The sequence below is a fragment of the Arabidopsis lyrata genome (assembly GCF_000004255.2).
Source record: "Arabidopsis lyrata subsp. lyrata unplaced genomic scaffold ARALYscaffold_5, whole genome shotgun sequence".
In the NCBI taxonomy this organism is placed as follows: Eukaryota; Viridiplantae; Streptophyta; class Magnoliopsida; order Brassicales; family Brassicaceae; genus Arabidopsis; species Arabidopsis lyrata.
The window spans coordinates 9,399,335-9,415,499 of NW_003302551.1; the positions used below are offsets into that span (position 1 = coordinate 9,399,335).

The 16,165-nt window shown below is 38.5% G+C and overlaps 2 protein-coding genes across 2 annotated transcripts; one reads left to right on the forward strand and one right to left on the reverse strand.

The window, feature by feature from the left end:
* The first annotated feature begins 905 nt into the window (after positions 1 to 905).
* LOC110228495 lies at positions 906 to 2,804 on the forward strand. The gene is made up of 3 exons (XM_021026140.1): positions 906 to 1,485; positions 1,575 to 1,702; positions 1,839 to 2,804. Exons 1-3 carry the CDS (start codon positions 906 to 908, stop codon positions 2,802 to 2,804), a joined length of 1,674 nt encoding a protein of 557 aa, XP_020881799.1.
* Positions 2,805 to 12,076: 9,272 nt separating this feature from the next.
* LOC110228497 (putative nuclease HARBI1) lies at positions 12,077 to 15,308 on the reverse strand. The gene is given in 4 exon segments (XM_021026141.1): positions 12,077 to 12,565; positions 12,567 to 12,610; positions 12,710 to 12,886; positions 15,305 to 15,308. Coding segments are annotated over 4 exon segments (672 nt in total). The 3' UTR covers positions 12,077 to 12,118.
* Positions 15,309 to 16,165: the final 857 nt, after the last annotated feature.

Sequence of the window (16,165 nt, forward strand, 5' to 3'; positions counted from 1 at the left end):
TTCCATCTTATCTTCTTTACCTAGAAAACTTTCATTCTTATTACAGAAGTCATTGTTTCCTTTCGGTAAAAAATCCTTTTTGTAAAATGTCGAACCTTTCTTCCGAATTTCGCGAGTATGAAGTTGATGACCTCGAAGCTCTCATGGGTGAAGGATCCGAACCTCAAATCCATACTGGAGATGAGTTTGATCTTCACCCTCAGAGTGAATCGACTGTCAATTCTCTCGACGATCTTCGTAGACTATGTCACATCCCTCCTGAGGTGGAGATGATAGTTCCAGAGCCCTTCGAGTCTCCTGAGTCGGGACGAGATGGTTACTGCTGCGCCTATGAAATTTATTTCAAAGGGTGCGGCTTATTCTTTCCCCTTCCCGAGATACTTCTTACTTACCTCAACCATCTGGGAATTGCCTTCTCTCAGATGTCACCCAACATGCTTCGGTATCTTTTGTGTACCTTTACTGTTGCGGCGGAGGCTGGCTATTCGTTGGGACTTTGCGAACTCTTGGAACTTTTCCAGGCTCGCGAATCCCGAACTTCTGGGTATTATGCCCTTTATCTGATCGCGGATCGGAATCTTATTGACAGCCTGCCCTTAAAGGACAACGCCTGGAGGAAGTTTTGGTTCTTCTTCCGTATAAATAACTTTTCTATTCAGAGCTCTTCTGAACTCCTTCGAGTCCACTGGTCATTGAATTTAGGTAGAAACTAGGACTTAACTGAATAAATTTCCTATGTTATTTCAAACTGCGTTTTAACATTTCCATGTTTTCTCGCAGGTCCCTAAATTCGACCAGTCCCATCCATCGATTTTCTCAACTTCTACAAGGCCGTCTTGGAGAGGCCAGTTAATTGGAATTCCTTTAATTTGGAAAGGATTCACGGTGCCGGATTTTCTGTTAGAATGGGCCTTACTAACCCCGTCGACCCTCCTCCTGCTGGGATTGATCTCTCGAGTTTGAATGCCCGAGATAGGAGAAAGATCAAAGAAGCAAACAAGAAGCTCAAAGATCAGATTTCTCTAGTTGGGAAAGACAAGAAAAATGCAACTTCCACCAGAGACGACAAGGTCTACCGGAAAACTCTCCTGGTTGACGATGGATCTCTCGAAGGTTCAAAGTCAATGGCAGTTGCTGTGAACTATGCTTCTCCCTCCATCCCAGCAGCAGACAACATGGTCGCTGCCATCGTTGAGGAGGAAGGCCTTGCAAGTGACACCTCTCTTATGAAGAAGAGGAAGGCCGAGGAACTTGGACCCCTGCCCCAGGGACGTCCCAAGAGCACAAGGAAGGGCAGAGCCGCTCCTTCGAATCTTCCAGTTCCTGAACCTGCTGAAGCTCAGGATGCAAATCCTGATTCAGGAACTGCTTTGAAGGAACCGCTGGGTTCAGGGATGTTACCCCCTAGACGCCCCCGGGGCAATACCTCTAGGGTTCGATCATCTCCGAACTCAGGACTGGTTGCCAGAGATTCGTCTCAAGCCGGTAACCTTTAACTATCATTTTGTTGTTTGAGATTAATAGATTCTTTCTTCAAAGAAAACTCAATTCTCACACAACTAACTTTATTCCAGATAAAGAGAAGATCGGGAATATGTTTAGGTGCTTCCACACCCGTGTTGGGAAGAAGCTTCCATCCTTTGATTGGTGGAAGCCTGATATCAAGAAGATGTACATCAGTCATTCATTTCATTCTTCCCAGGTTTGACTGTTTGCATCCTTAAACAGCCGATTTTGAAAGAAAACATATATATATATATATATATATATATATATATATATATATATATATATATATATATATATATATTTTTTAAAGATGAAACTTCTTTTATTAGGCAACTTTGGATGTGAATGGCATTGTGAACTTTTACGAAGAGGAGCTCGCCAAAGTTTCCAAGAAAGTTGCTGCCGCTGAAGGAGAGATTGAAAAACTGCAATCTTCCAGTCGGCTTGTGCAAGAATCTGCTGGCCTTGACTCGGCTCGCCAGGAAGAGATCGAGAGACTCGAAAGATCCGGTGAGGAGAAAAGGAGGACTTTGATTGAGACAAAGCAAAAGCTAGAGACTGCCCTTGCTGATCATAACTTCGCAAAAGGCGAGATTGAGCTACTGAGATCAGAGCTTAACAAGATTAAAGTAGCTGCTAAGGAGCTCGAACGCAAAAATGAGTCTCTTTCCGAACTGAAAGATCGCGATGTTCGCAAAATATCTCACGATGCTCGGAAGGAGGTTAAGGGAGCTGGGCAAAAGTTTCTTCTTGCTGTACAGGAATTTATCGCTGCAGACAAAGCTTGGAACAAGCTTAACTCCGAACGCAATGAAATGAAAACCAATCTCGATTTGATCAAAGAGATAGAGGACGGAAAAGTCAATTTGGCTGAAGAGAGAGAGACGGTTGGTGCTGAGCTAGCTGAGACTGTAGCTAAGCTAAATACCGCTCCTCAGCCATATTTGAATTTGCAGCAGTTTGCTTCTGAATTCGCTGATTCCCCTCCATTGACCGAACCAAACATTGGTTCGTCCTTGGACGAGATGGTGTTAACCGGTTCTCCTCGTGCTCATTTTAATGAGTTCGGAACCAATGTTGACAGAATCTCCTCGGGACGAGCTCAGAGGCTCTCTGATCAGGGGCTTGTCATCTCCTCGATTATGGGAGACGATGTTGAATCGAGGAACGAGACTCCTCACGATGCTAGCTCGCTTAACCCTGAAGTGGTTCTCGCGACTCAAGACGATGACGTTGGGGGTGCTCTTGTCTCAAGTCAAGTAAGAGAAGAAAGCGGTTCGCCTGTGAATGAATGATGGTGATTGCATTCACCTTATGTGGGGATTGTCCCTTTAATTTAAAGACATGAAATTCGCTTTGTTGGCCATGGGGCCGTTTGTTTCTTTTCCAAATTTTATGCCTGAGGGGGCTTCTATTACTGTTTTGAATAATTTGCCCAAGGGGGTTTTCGATTAAAATTTCTTTAGGAATAAATATTTAATCTTGGTGGGAACCATCGATTTTACCTGGAGGGTTTGCAAAGTCCTCCTAATCGAAGTGGTTCAGGATTATAGGAGAGATAGGCTGATCAGACCTACTTGCCTTTTTTAAAGAAAAAACATTAGAATTTTTCCTCGGTCTCTCGGTTGCGAGGTTACAGCTCGGCTTACAAGAACACTTTGCAATGCTTCAAATGTGTTCGATTAGGGAAATCTCTAGTGAGAACTGTTTGCTTTCCCTAAGAGATAAAAAGGTGTGATACCATTTATTGATTGTCTTCGAATTTCGAGTTCAAAATTAAGTTCGCCTACTAAGTGTTAAGTGATACTTGAATAACCTATATTTCGTAGGTCTTATTTGTCCATGTACACGAGAATCGAGAGGTCATAACAGTCAGATCAATAGATTGACGTTTAACTTTCTTTTTCAATAAATACTCGAGTGAGTGTCCTTACATATTTTTTCTATAAAAGGAGAGTTGGATTTTGGAAATTTTCCAATATTTTTTTTATAAAGAACTTTGTAATTCTTCTTTTTTAGATCAAAGATGACTTCTCACCAAGGCGAACCTTCTGGTCCTAACTCACCACGATTCCCTTCAAGCGAATCTCTTTTCCCGTCGGGGGATGGATTCACTCCACAAGGGGTGGCTATTCCTTGTTTTCTTCCTTCCATGTCCCGGGAGGAACAGATCGAGTGCCATGAATTCATGGAGCAGGTTTGAACCTAGTACCAATAGTTTCAAGATTTTACTTAATAGATTTGTAATGTATCTGTTATTTACAGATCACGGAAAGATACGTTTTCCTCTGCTCTGAAAGGCAACGTCTCGGAGCGAAACGCCGTATCCTTGAGGATCGGATTGCTAGAGTAGAAAGGAAGATCCGACGTTTGGAGTCGGACGTTCACAACTGGGAGAGGAGGGGATTTGATTCTATCGCCCGCATTCCCGGCTGTCTTCGAGAACACATTAGGTTCCTGAAGAAGCATTGGGATATCTACCAAAGGAGCCTCGAACCCGGCGAACGCAAAGATGGTTCGCCATCAGACAAAGTTCCTCCTGCGAACCCCCCTCCTTCTTAGTTTTTTTTTTTATATTATGTAAAAAACTATTGGGCTAGAGGCCCAAAAATATTAATTACATTCCCCTTTTTACTTTAAATTCGCCGATTAACTTATCATATTTAATGCGTTTAATCTAGGGAATATAATTAGCAATTAACTCGATTACATTTGCCATGAAAATCGTAATTTCATATTTGGGAAATCGTCAATTAATCCTCTTAAATGCAATCGAATAATTTTTCGAGTATAAAGTGGGTGTAGTCTGTCATTGAATTTCAACAACAATTCTACAAAAATGTACAAGGGAGGTAATTCATCAGAGAATCCTTCAGATTTGTTCAAAGTGATGAGCGTTGATCCTTTGAGGACGTCGGACATCGAGCTTATAAAAGCAGGAGAGTCTGGCGAACCAAAAGATTCACAAATATTGAAGAAGGGAACTAGCATTCAGGTTCCGATCGTTCTAATCGAGAGATTGTTGCCTCAAGATCGTGTTAAGGCTGAGGAGTTTATCAATAAGGTATTTTTCATCCTAGTGATTAACTTCTTTTTGTTATTGCTAAACATAGCGTTTTATTTTCTTCAGCTTATCACTCGGCATGACGAGCTCGAAGATGAGAAGAAAAAGATTAGGAAATGGATAATGGAGCTAGAGAAACGTCGCCTCGATATATCTCGCGAGCTTCATCGCCTCGAAGCCCATCCTTCCGATTGGATCGAACTAGGACTTCAGGAGTACGGAAACATGCCATGTTGCATTACGAGCATCGTTGACTTCGCTGGTCAAGGAGCGGAGTTGTTTCGTAATTCAAGACCCTTCCAGATCTGGCCTTAGCTTAGCAAGAAATATTTATTTATACATTGTTTGCAACGTATCTTTATATTCATGCTCGAATATCGAATTTATAAAAACAGGATTCCATGACTGGAATAATATTTTTATTTTTATGTTATAGCTGGACTCGTGACTAACGAGCTGCCTACGTACCCAGAATAGGATCAAGCCAAATCGTAGTTCGAATGTGTTTGCTTTAGCAATAGAACTTCTTCAAGTTGATTATGTTCCAAGGCCTTTGAACGGGATTTCCATCAAGGTCTTGTAAACGGTATACACCGTTTCGGATTTTTTCAGTGATTTGATAAGGGCCTTCCCAGTTAATACCGAGTTTTACAGCTCCTTCTTCTTTTGTATTATCGAAAACTCGCCTTACAACAAAGTCTCCTACATTTAAAGGTCTGTTTTTCAACTATGAGTTATAGTATCGAGCGGTCAACTGTTGATAATTCTAAAACCATAAACTAATGAGAATGGAGTTTCACCCGTTGCTCGCCTCGGAGTTGTTCGATAAGCCCACAACACAGGTTGCAGCTCGTCATACCATCCACCTTTTTGAGCACTCAAGCATTTTTTAAGATTCCTGAGAATGGTTTTATTGGAGGCTTCCGCTTTTCCATTTCCTTGAGGATACCTCGGCGTTGAGTAGCTAAGTTTTATTCCCCAAGCGGAAAAAAAATCATCAAAATCATTTGAAATGAATTGAGGACCATTGTCCGTTACTATTTCGTAGGGAACTCCATAGCGACAAATAATGTGTTTCCACAAGAATGTCTTTACTACGGAATCTTGTATGCTTATATAACCTTCAGCTTCAATCCATCTGGAAAAATAGTCCGTTAGAACTAATAAGTATTGGACGCCTCGTGTTGAACGATGCATCGGACCGATTATATCCATCGACCACCTCATGAAAGGGTATGGAGCGGATATATGTGATAGAATTTCAGATGGCTGGTGAATAAAAGGAGCGTGCATCTGACACTTTTTACACCGTTTGGCGTAATCAATGCAGTCTAAAATCATAGTTGGCCAGAAATATCCTAACCGTTTGATTTTGAAAGCCATTGCTCGTCCCGAAGAATAACTACCACAAAGCCCTTCGTGGACCTCGCTTGTCACTATTTCAATTTCGGGTTCGAAAATACATAAAAGATAAGGATCACTAACGCCTCGCTTGTACAATGACTCTTTAACTATATAATACTTAGCGCTGATGATTCTTAATTTGCGAGCTTGCCATTTGTTAGATGGTAATTCTCCATTAAGAATGAAATTTTTGATGGGTACCCTCCAGTCAGCCCCCCAATCATTAGCGGAAGTATTATCCTTGAGTATAAACTTCCTTGGTTCGGGTTCGAAAGGAATATCAGGATCTTCAATTGACTCCTGAACCTCTACATCACCTGTAAGTGACTGTTCGGTTCGAGACGGTTCTTTAATGGGAACCCTTTGATCCTTTAACTTTCTTTTTGACTTTCTTTTAGGAAGTTCCATTGGTGGAGTAAGTTCGTCATCTTGAGACTTTACTCGTGACCTGATGATGACAAGTGAACTATTTCCGGAACTTTGTTTTGGAGTTTCGATGTATTCGGCCGCCGAAATGTTATCGTTTTCTGTTTCTTCAACCGAAATACTTCGCGAAGAAATACATTCAACGGGGATAACTCGTTTGAGTTCAGGATCTGAAGTAGAAGCTAGGGCAGCTAAAGCGTCTGCCGAAGTGTTTTCTCCTCTAGGTATTCGAACTAATTCGAATTCTTTGAATTTTCTGGCTAATTTTTTGACAGCCGAAAGATAAGCTTCCATTCGAGGAGCCTTAGCTTCGTAATCTCCAGCGAACTGGTTTACAACTAGCTGAGAATCGTAATAAGCTATTATTTTTTCTGCTCCAATCGCAAGAGCAAACCGAAATCCTGCTAAGAGAGCTTCGTATTCTGCTTCATTGTTCGAAGCTGGAAACATTAATCGAAATGATTGCTCGATTATTTCCTTTGTCGGAGTTTCGAGCCTAATGCCGATTCCGGATCCATGTTTAGAAGAAGATCCATCTACATGTAATTTCCATGTAGAGTCTGTTTCAACAAAGATTCCATCATCTAATGGTAGTTTGGTTAGAAAATCAGCCAGAACTTGTGCTTTTGTGCTAGTTCGACTTATGTATTCTATATCGTACTCACTGAGTTCGATTGCCCATTTTGCTAACCTACCAGACTGACTTGGCCCGTGAAGAATTGAGCGAAGCGGATGGGAAGTTAGTACTTCTATAGGATGGGATTGGAAATAAGGTCTGAGTTTTCTAGCAGATATGACCACTGCTAAAGCTAATTTCTCCATCATGGTATATCTCGTTTCTGGATTAGTAAGAGATTTACTTATGTAGAAAATTGGCTTTTGCTCACCTCGGTCCTCTCGAACTAAAACCCCACTTACGGAATGGTTAGAAACTGAAATGTAGAGATAAAGTTTCTCATCTAATTCAGGTTTTGAGAGAATCGGCGGTGTTGTCAGATAAGTTTTGAGTTGACCAAATGCTGCTTCGCATTGATCATCCCACCGAAATTTTTTGTTCCCTTTCAAAATTTGATAAAAGGGGAGACATCTATCGGTAGACTTTGATATGAAACGATTTAATGCAGCAATTCTGCCTGTCAATCGTTGGACCTCCTTTATGTTTCTTGGGGAAAGCGTTAATCTGATTAGGATTAGCTTCTATCCCTCTTTCTGTGACTATGTACCCCAGGAATTCTCCAGAAGGCACGGCAAAGGAACATTTAGCTGGATTTAATTTCATTCCGAACTTGTTTAAAATTTTGAAACATTGCTCGAGATGTGTGATGTGCTCGGATTTCTTAAGAGATTTCACGAGCATATCATCAATATATACTTCCATCGTTTTGCCCAAATGTTCTGAAAACATTTTGTTAACTAAACGTTGGTATGTTGCACTGACATTTTTTAGACCAAATGGCATAACTTTGTAACAATAGATTCCTCTATCTGTTATGAAAGATGTTTTCTCTTCATCTTCGGGATTCATCATGATCTGATTATATCCAGAGAATGCATCCATAAATGTTAAGAGTTCATTTCCAGTGGTTGACTCAACGAGCCGATCGATATGTGGGAGAGGAAAGCTATCTTTCGGGCAAGCTTTGTTAATGTCGGTGAAATCGACACATACTCTCCATTTTCCGTTTTTCTTTTTGACTACCACGGGGTTTGCTAACCAGTCCGGATATCTCACTTCTCTGATGGAACCAATTTTCAAAAGCTTATCAACTTCGTCATTGACCGCTTGAGCTCGGTCTGGACCAAGTTTTCTTCTTTTTTGCTTTATTGGTTTAAAACTAGGATCGACGTTTAAATCATGGGTAAATGATACTTTTGTCGATTCCAGGCATATCTTTCACCGACCAGGCAAAAGTATGTTTATTTTCTTTTAGAAATGTTACCAACTGATCTTTGATTTCTGAATCTAAAGTAGTACCGATTGTTACTTTTCGATCTGGAAATTCGGAATCAATTTCAATTTCTGTGGTAACTTCACTTGAACTGAGACCACTTGGGTAACGCGAAGTGATTTCTTGCTTAGCGTTTATCATTAATTGCTATTTAAGCTTTAAACGATGTCCCATGAGGTAGCAAGATCGCGACGTTTCCTAATCTCCACGAATGGTTCCGATTCCTGCAGGAGTTGGAAATTTCACACACTGGTGATAAGTTGAAGGTATAGCCCTCATTTGGTAAATCCACGGAGTTCCGAGAATTATGTTGTAAGCGGCCGGACGGTCGAAAACAATAAATTCTACAATTTCAGGAACCCCTGCAGCGAGTACTGGTAGTTTTATGTTCCCCAAGGACATAGATGTGTCACTCGTGAAAGCTACTAATGGTGCCGGTGGACCGATAATGTCAGCCTTACTGATTCCCATTCTTTGCAAAGTGCTTAGAAATATGAGATCTACCGAGCTTCCAGTATCAATTTTACTTCGAAGTTCGCAACATCTAAAGTTATCACAAGAGCATCGTCATAAGGTCCTGTTAATCCTTGAGTGTCCAAATTATCGAAAGAGATAGGAGGTGTTTGTTCATTTGACTGGAAACCCACAGCGGTTTGAATTGCTGCTGATTTCTTGTGTCTTTTGATTGATCTGATCGAATCTCGGCACAATTTGGATCCTCCCATTATAACATCGATCCTTTTCTTAGGAGTGTTCGGAGTTTTGGGCCCATTGGGCTTATATTTCTTTTCAGGAGGATTGGACGCTTCGGAATCTTTTTTTTCTTTATGATAAGATTCCACAAACTCTTCGATATTGAAGTTAGCGAGCTCTCTAGCCGCCCACAGTTCGGTGAGGTGCTTTTTGAGTACGCTGCAATCTTTGGTAGAATGCCCATTTACTCTATGAATATCGCAATAGGCACTCTCATCTCTAACCCAGGTATTAGAAGAATTGTATCTTCTTTTGTTCGGGGAGGGTTTTCCTACGGCATTAGTAGCAGGATTAACTCCGAACCGTTTTTGATCTTTTGGTTCGAATTTTTTAGTTGGATTTCCAACGACCAATTTTGCTGGCCGATGCTTTTTAGCGAGGCTAAGCTTTTCTTCTTCTTCCTCCATCCAATTAGTAGCTCTGAATAAAGCATCTTGGATAGTGCTCGGACGATTGACGATGATTTCTTCCTGAAATCGGGATTCATGCCAAAGTCCGTTCCTTAAAGCAGAAAGGGCAGCAGCGTGCGATACCCCAGGAATTTTGGCTATCACTTCTTTGAATTTAGCGATATATTTGCGAAGTGGTTCGTTCTGACCTTGGGTTAAATTCCATAGATCTGCATCAGAGGTTGCCTTTTCCATAAACATGGAATACTGTTTTAGGAATGCAGCGGACAATTCTTTAAAACTATCAATAGATTGAGGCTCCAACTGAGTGAACCATAATAAAGCCGATCCAGATAGATTCTCAGAGAATAGTTTGCAATATCCGGCATCTTCCTCGTCTGGTTCTAGATCAATTCTGCCAGCAGCGATCTGAAAAGCAGTGAGGTGATTTTTAGGATCACCTTTACCATCGTAAGTTGGTAGTTTGACCTTCCGAGAATCTTTGATCCGAAGGTTCGAGATTCTCGAAGTGAAGGGTGTTCGTCGAGTTTCTTCGATTACTCGATCGATCTCAGGTGCCGAACTGGTCGCCTGATGAAACTTAGAGTTCATCTCATCAAGCTCTTGACGAACTTTGACAAAATCATCGGAAAAGATGACATCAGGTTCTTCCATAAGGAGTCCTTTGTCAATAGCAGGATTGCCTTGATTTTGGGGATTTTCATCCCCGGTTGGATTGGACCCATCTCCTACAGTTGTCTGATTGCTAGTACTAGCAGGACGGCCCGTAGGAGGAGTTTGAGTGCTCCCGAATCTGTTTTATGTGGGAGTTTGGAATAGCCTGCGCTGATACGCTGTCGTTTGTACTGAGGACAAATTATCTAACCGGCTTGAAACAACGTTCTGCGTGTTTGACAAATTTGTTTGAGTATTTTGAACACTCGTTAAAGTTTGCTCGATTGAGTTTAACCTTTCACCAAAAGTGGCATTGGCACTAGCGAGTGTACCCATCTGATTGGTCAGATCGGTGGTTGACTGAGTAAGCGAGGCAATTGCATTGCTCAAAGCTTGCTGATCAGCATAGTTTCTTGGTTTGAAAAAGAGAGATTTTGAGATTAAAGAGTTTTGCGGTAAATCCCCACAGGCGGCGCCAAAATATGGATGTAGGATTCACACGCGATTGTCTTTAAGTATTTTTGTGGAGAAAAACTCTAAAATCAACAAATGAAAATAAGGATTTGAAAACAAAAGTAACCAAGAAACTAAATAAAGCGAAAGAACTTGGCAAGAATAAAATAGTAAAAAGCCTTGCAAAATTGTAAAAGAAAGAGTATGCTGTATTATTTGATCGTAAGAGGGAAAAAATTGTTCTCTTCTCAAACACATGCGTTTGAGGTTGTTTTTATAGAGAAAACATTATCAATGCGGTCATTTACTGCTCATAATTGCATTGATCCGCATTAATCATATAGGTTACAATTTGACCGAAACGGCTTGAATTTGAACTATCTTGGGCTTCGCGTGGATCTTCCGAACTCTTTCTTGTTGACTCCGAACTCTTGCGTCTTGACGCTGCCGCGAACCTCAAATAATATTCTCCTCGCTTCGGCCTTCTTTTATGCAAACAGTATGTTGAATAAGAGCGAACTCTGTACTGGGAAAGATCGAGCTCTTTAATAAACTGAATCGAACTCCCGACAGGTCGAGCTCAATCCCGGCAACAAAACATCTAGAAATCCAAGAGGATTATTATGTAATAATGACGTGGACAGATCCAAGTGGATCCTACCGAAGATGTGTGGGATCCGACCCCAACACCCACCAGCTCCGTATTTTTGTTGCATCCCATCCAAATGCCTTGACTCGGAGCTCCTTTGAGATATTTGAGGATGCGGTTCACCATGTTCCAATGATGTAGCGTGGGAGCTTGCATGTGTTGACTCACTACATTCACGGCAAAACAAATGTCAGGCCTAGTAATGGTTAAATAAATGAGCTTACCTACAAGTCTTCGATATTGTGTGATATCTTCGAAAGGCTTGTTGTCAAGCTCCCCCTTACGATTGGCCTTGTAGTCTTCTTCCAAGGGAGTTTTAGCTGGTTTTGCTCCAAGTTTACCTACTTGACTAAGAAGATCAAGGGTGTACTTCCTTTGAGATAAGAAGAGACCTTCCTTTGATCTACAAACTTCTATCCCAAGGAAGTACTTTAGTTCAACAAGGTCTTTTATATCAAACATACTCTTAAGAAAGGTTTTAGTCTCTTGAATCCCCACCTTGTCATTCCCGGAGATGATAATATCATCTACATACACGAGAATGACTACTATACCTTCCTTGCTTGGTAGAGTGAAGAGAGTGTTGTCGGCCTCCGATTTCTTGAATCCTCTATCCAACAAGGTTATGCTAAGCTTGTGGTACCAAGCTCTCGGGGATTGCTTCAAACCATAAATGGCCTTCTTGAGTTTAAAGACCTTCCCGGGAGCATTATGATCTTCAAGTTTTGTAAGGGATGACGAAGTCTCTATAAATAAGTCAATTGAACAGAAAACAACCACTACTATAGTTTCGTAGTTGACAAAATTTTATTAAATGCAAACCTTGAAAACTAAAAAAATTTATCTATCAATGAATTTCCAAATTCGTTGCATCTTTCCACATGTCTTCAACCATAGATTTTCTCCACATATTTGTGTTTTCTCTGTCCTGCTCTTGTGTCTCAAGAGGTTCTTCTCTATCAATTTCATTGTTATTCACTGCATTACCTTCATTGTTATCTGCATTGCCTTCATTTTCCACAGGAAAGTCGCCTTCATCTGATCGACATTCTCTGCGAAGAAAGTTATGCAACGCTGCACATGCTAGGACTAATCCAGCTTGTTTCGTGTAAGAAAAAGGAGGTGCTGATTTAAAAATAGTAAATCGAAATTTAAAGATTCCAAGTATCTCTTCGATCACGTTTCTCAAAGAAGCATGGCGAAGATTGAATAAATCATTTGGAGTTTCAGGATCACGTCCTTGACCAGCAAATTCCTGTAGATGATACTTAACACCACGGAATGGAGCTAAAAAAATTGAGACGATCTGCAAATCCACAATCAACTAGATATAATTTTCCTGAAAAGTTGGATTATATATGTTACTATAAGATATATGATCTATAAAAAAATTGTAACTGTTTTACTTCTGGTACATGGAAATTGTTTGTTCTTCTAGTTAATGAATCACTTAACACTCTTGAATCAAGAGCTGAACCCTCCCATCCACTCAGAACATAGATAAACTCCGGATCAAAGTTACATACAGCTAAAACATTTTGAGATATTGTTCCTTTTCGATTACGATAACTTGCCACGTCACGTCCAACTATAGTTGCTGGTATATGTGTGCCATCTATCACTCCAACACAATTTTGTAATAAATACAAATATATAATTAGTAAAATTTTGAAGAAAGAACAAAAAAGGTCAAATTGAACAAGGGATGAAGTAATACACCTTAAAATATGGATAAAATCGTGTGCTTTCTCTTATCTTCATTGGCAATAAGCCATCAGGTTTCACCATCTGACTTGGAGCTATTATAAGTTTATAACCAAAGCTCTTAAAATCTTATTAAAGCTTGTGCTCACTGCAAACTTGGACCTTTTAAATGTGTCTTTATTGTAGCAATATCTTGCATTTTGTCCAAAGATGAGCAAGAAGATAGCAAGCATATCTTCGACAGATATGTGGTGACAGGTGTGTGTTTTTCAAACCAGTTTTGTCTCTGATCACACCCGGAAATGTTGGGGATCTTCACTTAATACATTTCGTATATATTGTTCCCCAAGTTTTGTGACTGATCACCGAATCGGACGATCAATGTAATCATCACCCATGAGACGTCGTCGTGTGTTATGAATCTGAGCTCCTACCATCATCATTACCACCATTAGAAATATGGTCGCATCAAAATCATCATCATCTATTTGGTCGATATCGATATTTGTGTCTTCTACCTCTTTATATATATTATCATCCATCAGGAACTGAACGATCAAAACGAACAACAATAATTAATCTTTGAAAAATTGAAAAAAGCTCTACCTTGAAGAATGCAGAAATTATATTAAAGTAATTGAGAGAAACTTACGAAGGAGTGATAATGGTTTTTCTTTAAAAAGTGGTCGTTGTTATCTTTCTTTGAGAAGTGAAATATTTCAAGGTATTATATAGGAGAAGTAAGTTTAACAAATACTATCCTTTAGGGATTCTATGATATATTATCGATAGAGTTTTTTTTTTTTTTTTGACGTCTAGATTTATTATTTATTGCAAATTATGAGAACTGTTACATAGACGATTCTACAACGGACAATTCCTTCTGACCCTTATTAGATCCACGACAGATGACACTTTCTTCTTCATGCTCTTGACGGATACCTTCAATGATCCATGACCTGACGACACTTCTCTCGGCGTAGAATCCTGGCGAACGGCTATAATTGTACTTCGCTGGAGATCTCCTGCACATTTGTCTCCTTTAATCTGCAAATTTATTAATAAATCGCAATATCTGGGACTCGACCCCCAGACCTCTTGGTGTAGAAGCATTAATTAACCCTTGGTCAACCAATGGGCCAAGGGGGCTTCCACTATCGATAGAGTTTATGATAAACAATAATTTAAAATTTAAATTGTTTCAGAAATCTATTTTAAAAAATCATCTATAAGAATAATATGCGGTAACAAAACTTGTAATCTTTTAAATTATACAACGAATCATATTTTATTATCTTACCACAATAACTAGATTTTAACCCACGGTACACAGCAGGATTATTTAATTTTAAAGTTAGTATAAAAATATTTTGTAAATTGTATCTTCTTATAACATATTTATTTATATTATAGTTTACAATTGTTATTAAGTAACGGTATACCACGAGTCCACGAGACAATTAATAATAAACTGAGGATTTAACCCGTATTAAAGCGCTATATAAATATTGATTCAAATTCGTCCGCCATATAAATCCTTTCCGAAATATAACCCGTTCCGTAATTTCTTACCCGTACCGTGATTTGTTTCTATTTTAAAATTTAATAATTATTTATTATATTAAAAGTTTACAAATCATATCATTCTCTAAGACATTTATATTTTAATAAACTAAAGATTTAATATGTATTAAAGCGGCATGTTAATGATATTTTAAAATTTTATAAATATTGTTATTAAGTAACATTATACCACGGGACAAGTTTTGGTTTTATACATTCTTTTCTAAATGAGACTGATTTAATATCTCTAATATTGGTGGTATTGAAAAAAAGGATTTAATCCGTATTAAAGCGGCGGATTAATGATATTTTAATCTTTTTATTATTGCTGATTCAAAAACCCGTCCCGCCAAACCCGTCTAGCCAAAAAACTCATTTATTTTATTAATGTTGATCTTATTTATTATATGATTCTGAATTATTGTCTAAATATTTTAATCGATGTAGATAGTTGAACACACATTTTCGTCAATTGATAATATATGTCCGTTTTTAAAATTTTGAATCACAATATATGCAGAAAAAAAATTGATTTTTTTTACTTTATGTATTATATGATGATTCAAAACAGTTAAAAACAAATCAAACAAAGATGATAGGAGAATCATAAATCTAAATCTTAATCAAATCTTGTAAATATCTAAATTATTAAATACGAAATATCCGGTGTATGAGTTGGGTTAAATATAACCCGACCCAACAAATTTTTTGTAAAGGATTTTTTGAAACGGGTCGGATATCCCAAATAACCCGAGAACATTTTTACCCATCTGTCACCAAAGTGTTGCAAAAATACTAGTATAGATTTTTAAAACGTCATTTTGAAAAGGTAAGTAATACTTAAAACAAATTTATTAATGAATTTTTAATATTTGAGTGGTGTCGTCATTTCTTACGAGTATATAAGATAATAAAAATAATTAAAATTAAAGCATTTGACCAATATATAGAAGAACAAGAGACATATAATAAACTCAGCTAGACAGGGCTGTGCAAAATATCCGTTAGATTCGCTTCGATCCGTTATTTGATTCGATTCGATTTGAAAAATCCAGATATACGTAACTTTTCGAAGCAAATCAAATATTAAAAATAGATATTCGTAAAAATCGGAGCAAATATCAAATACTATAATTCAAATTAGCGGATATCCGATTCGATCCGGAATACATACATATATATAGATTATTATATATATAAATTATAATTTTATTATTCTTGTAAGCGTTTTATAATTTTTAATCTCTGAATTAATTATTTGAACTACTAGTTTGAACAATTAAAGGAGAAATATATATATTTTTGATAAAATATTACTATTTTTAATAAAATTTTACTATTTTTAATAAAATTTTACAATTTTTGTATTAGATTTTTTTATTAAATTTTTTTTTGTTTAATTTTAAACAAATACTTAACGGATCGAATATCCGGCAAATAGTTTGGATTTTAACGGATATTCGAACAGCCGGATATCCGGTCACTAACGAAGCAAATACGAATCGGAAAACTTAGTATTCGGAAAAAACAAATCAAATAACAAATACCACTAAAAGCCCGGATATCCGCTCCGTGCCCACCCCTACTAGACACCACTCATAGCCATTTGACCAAAGCAAAAACACGT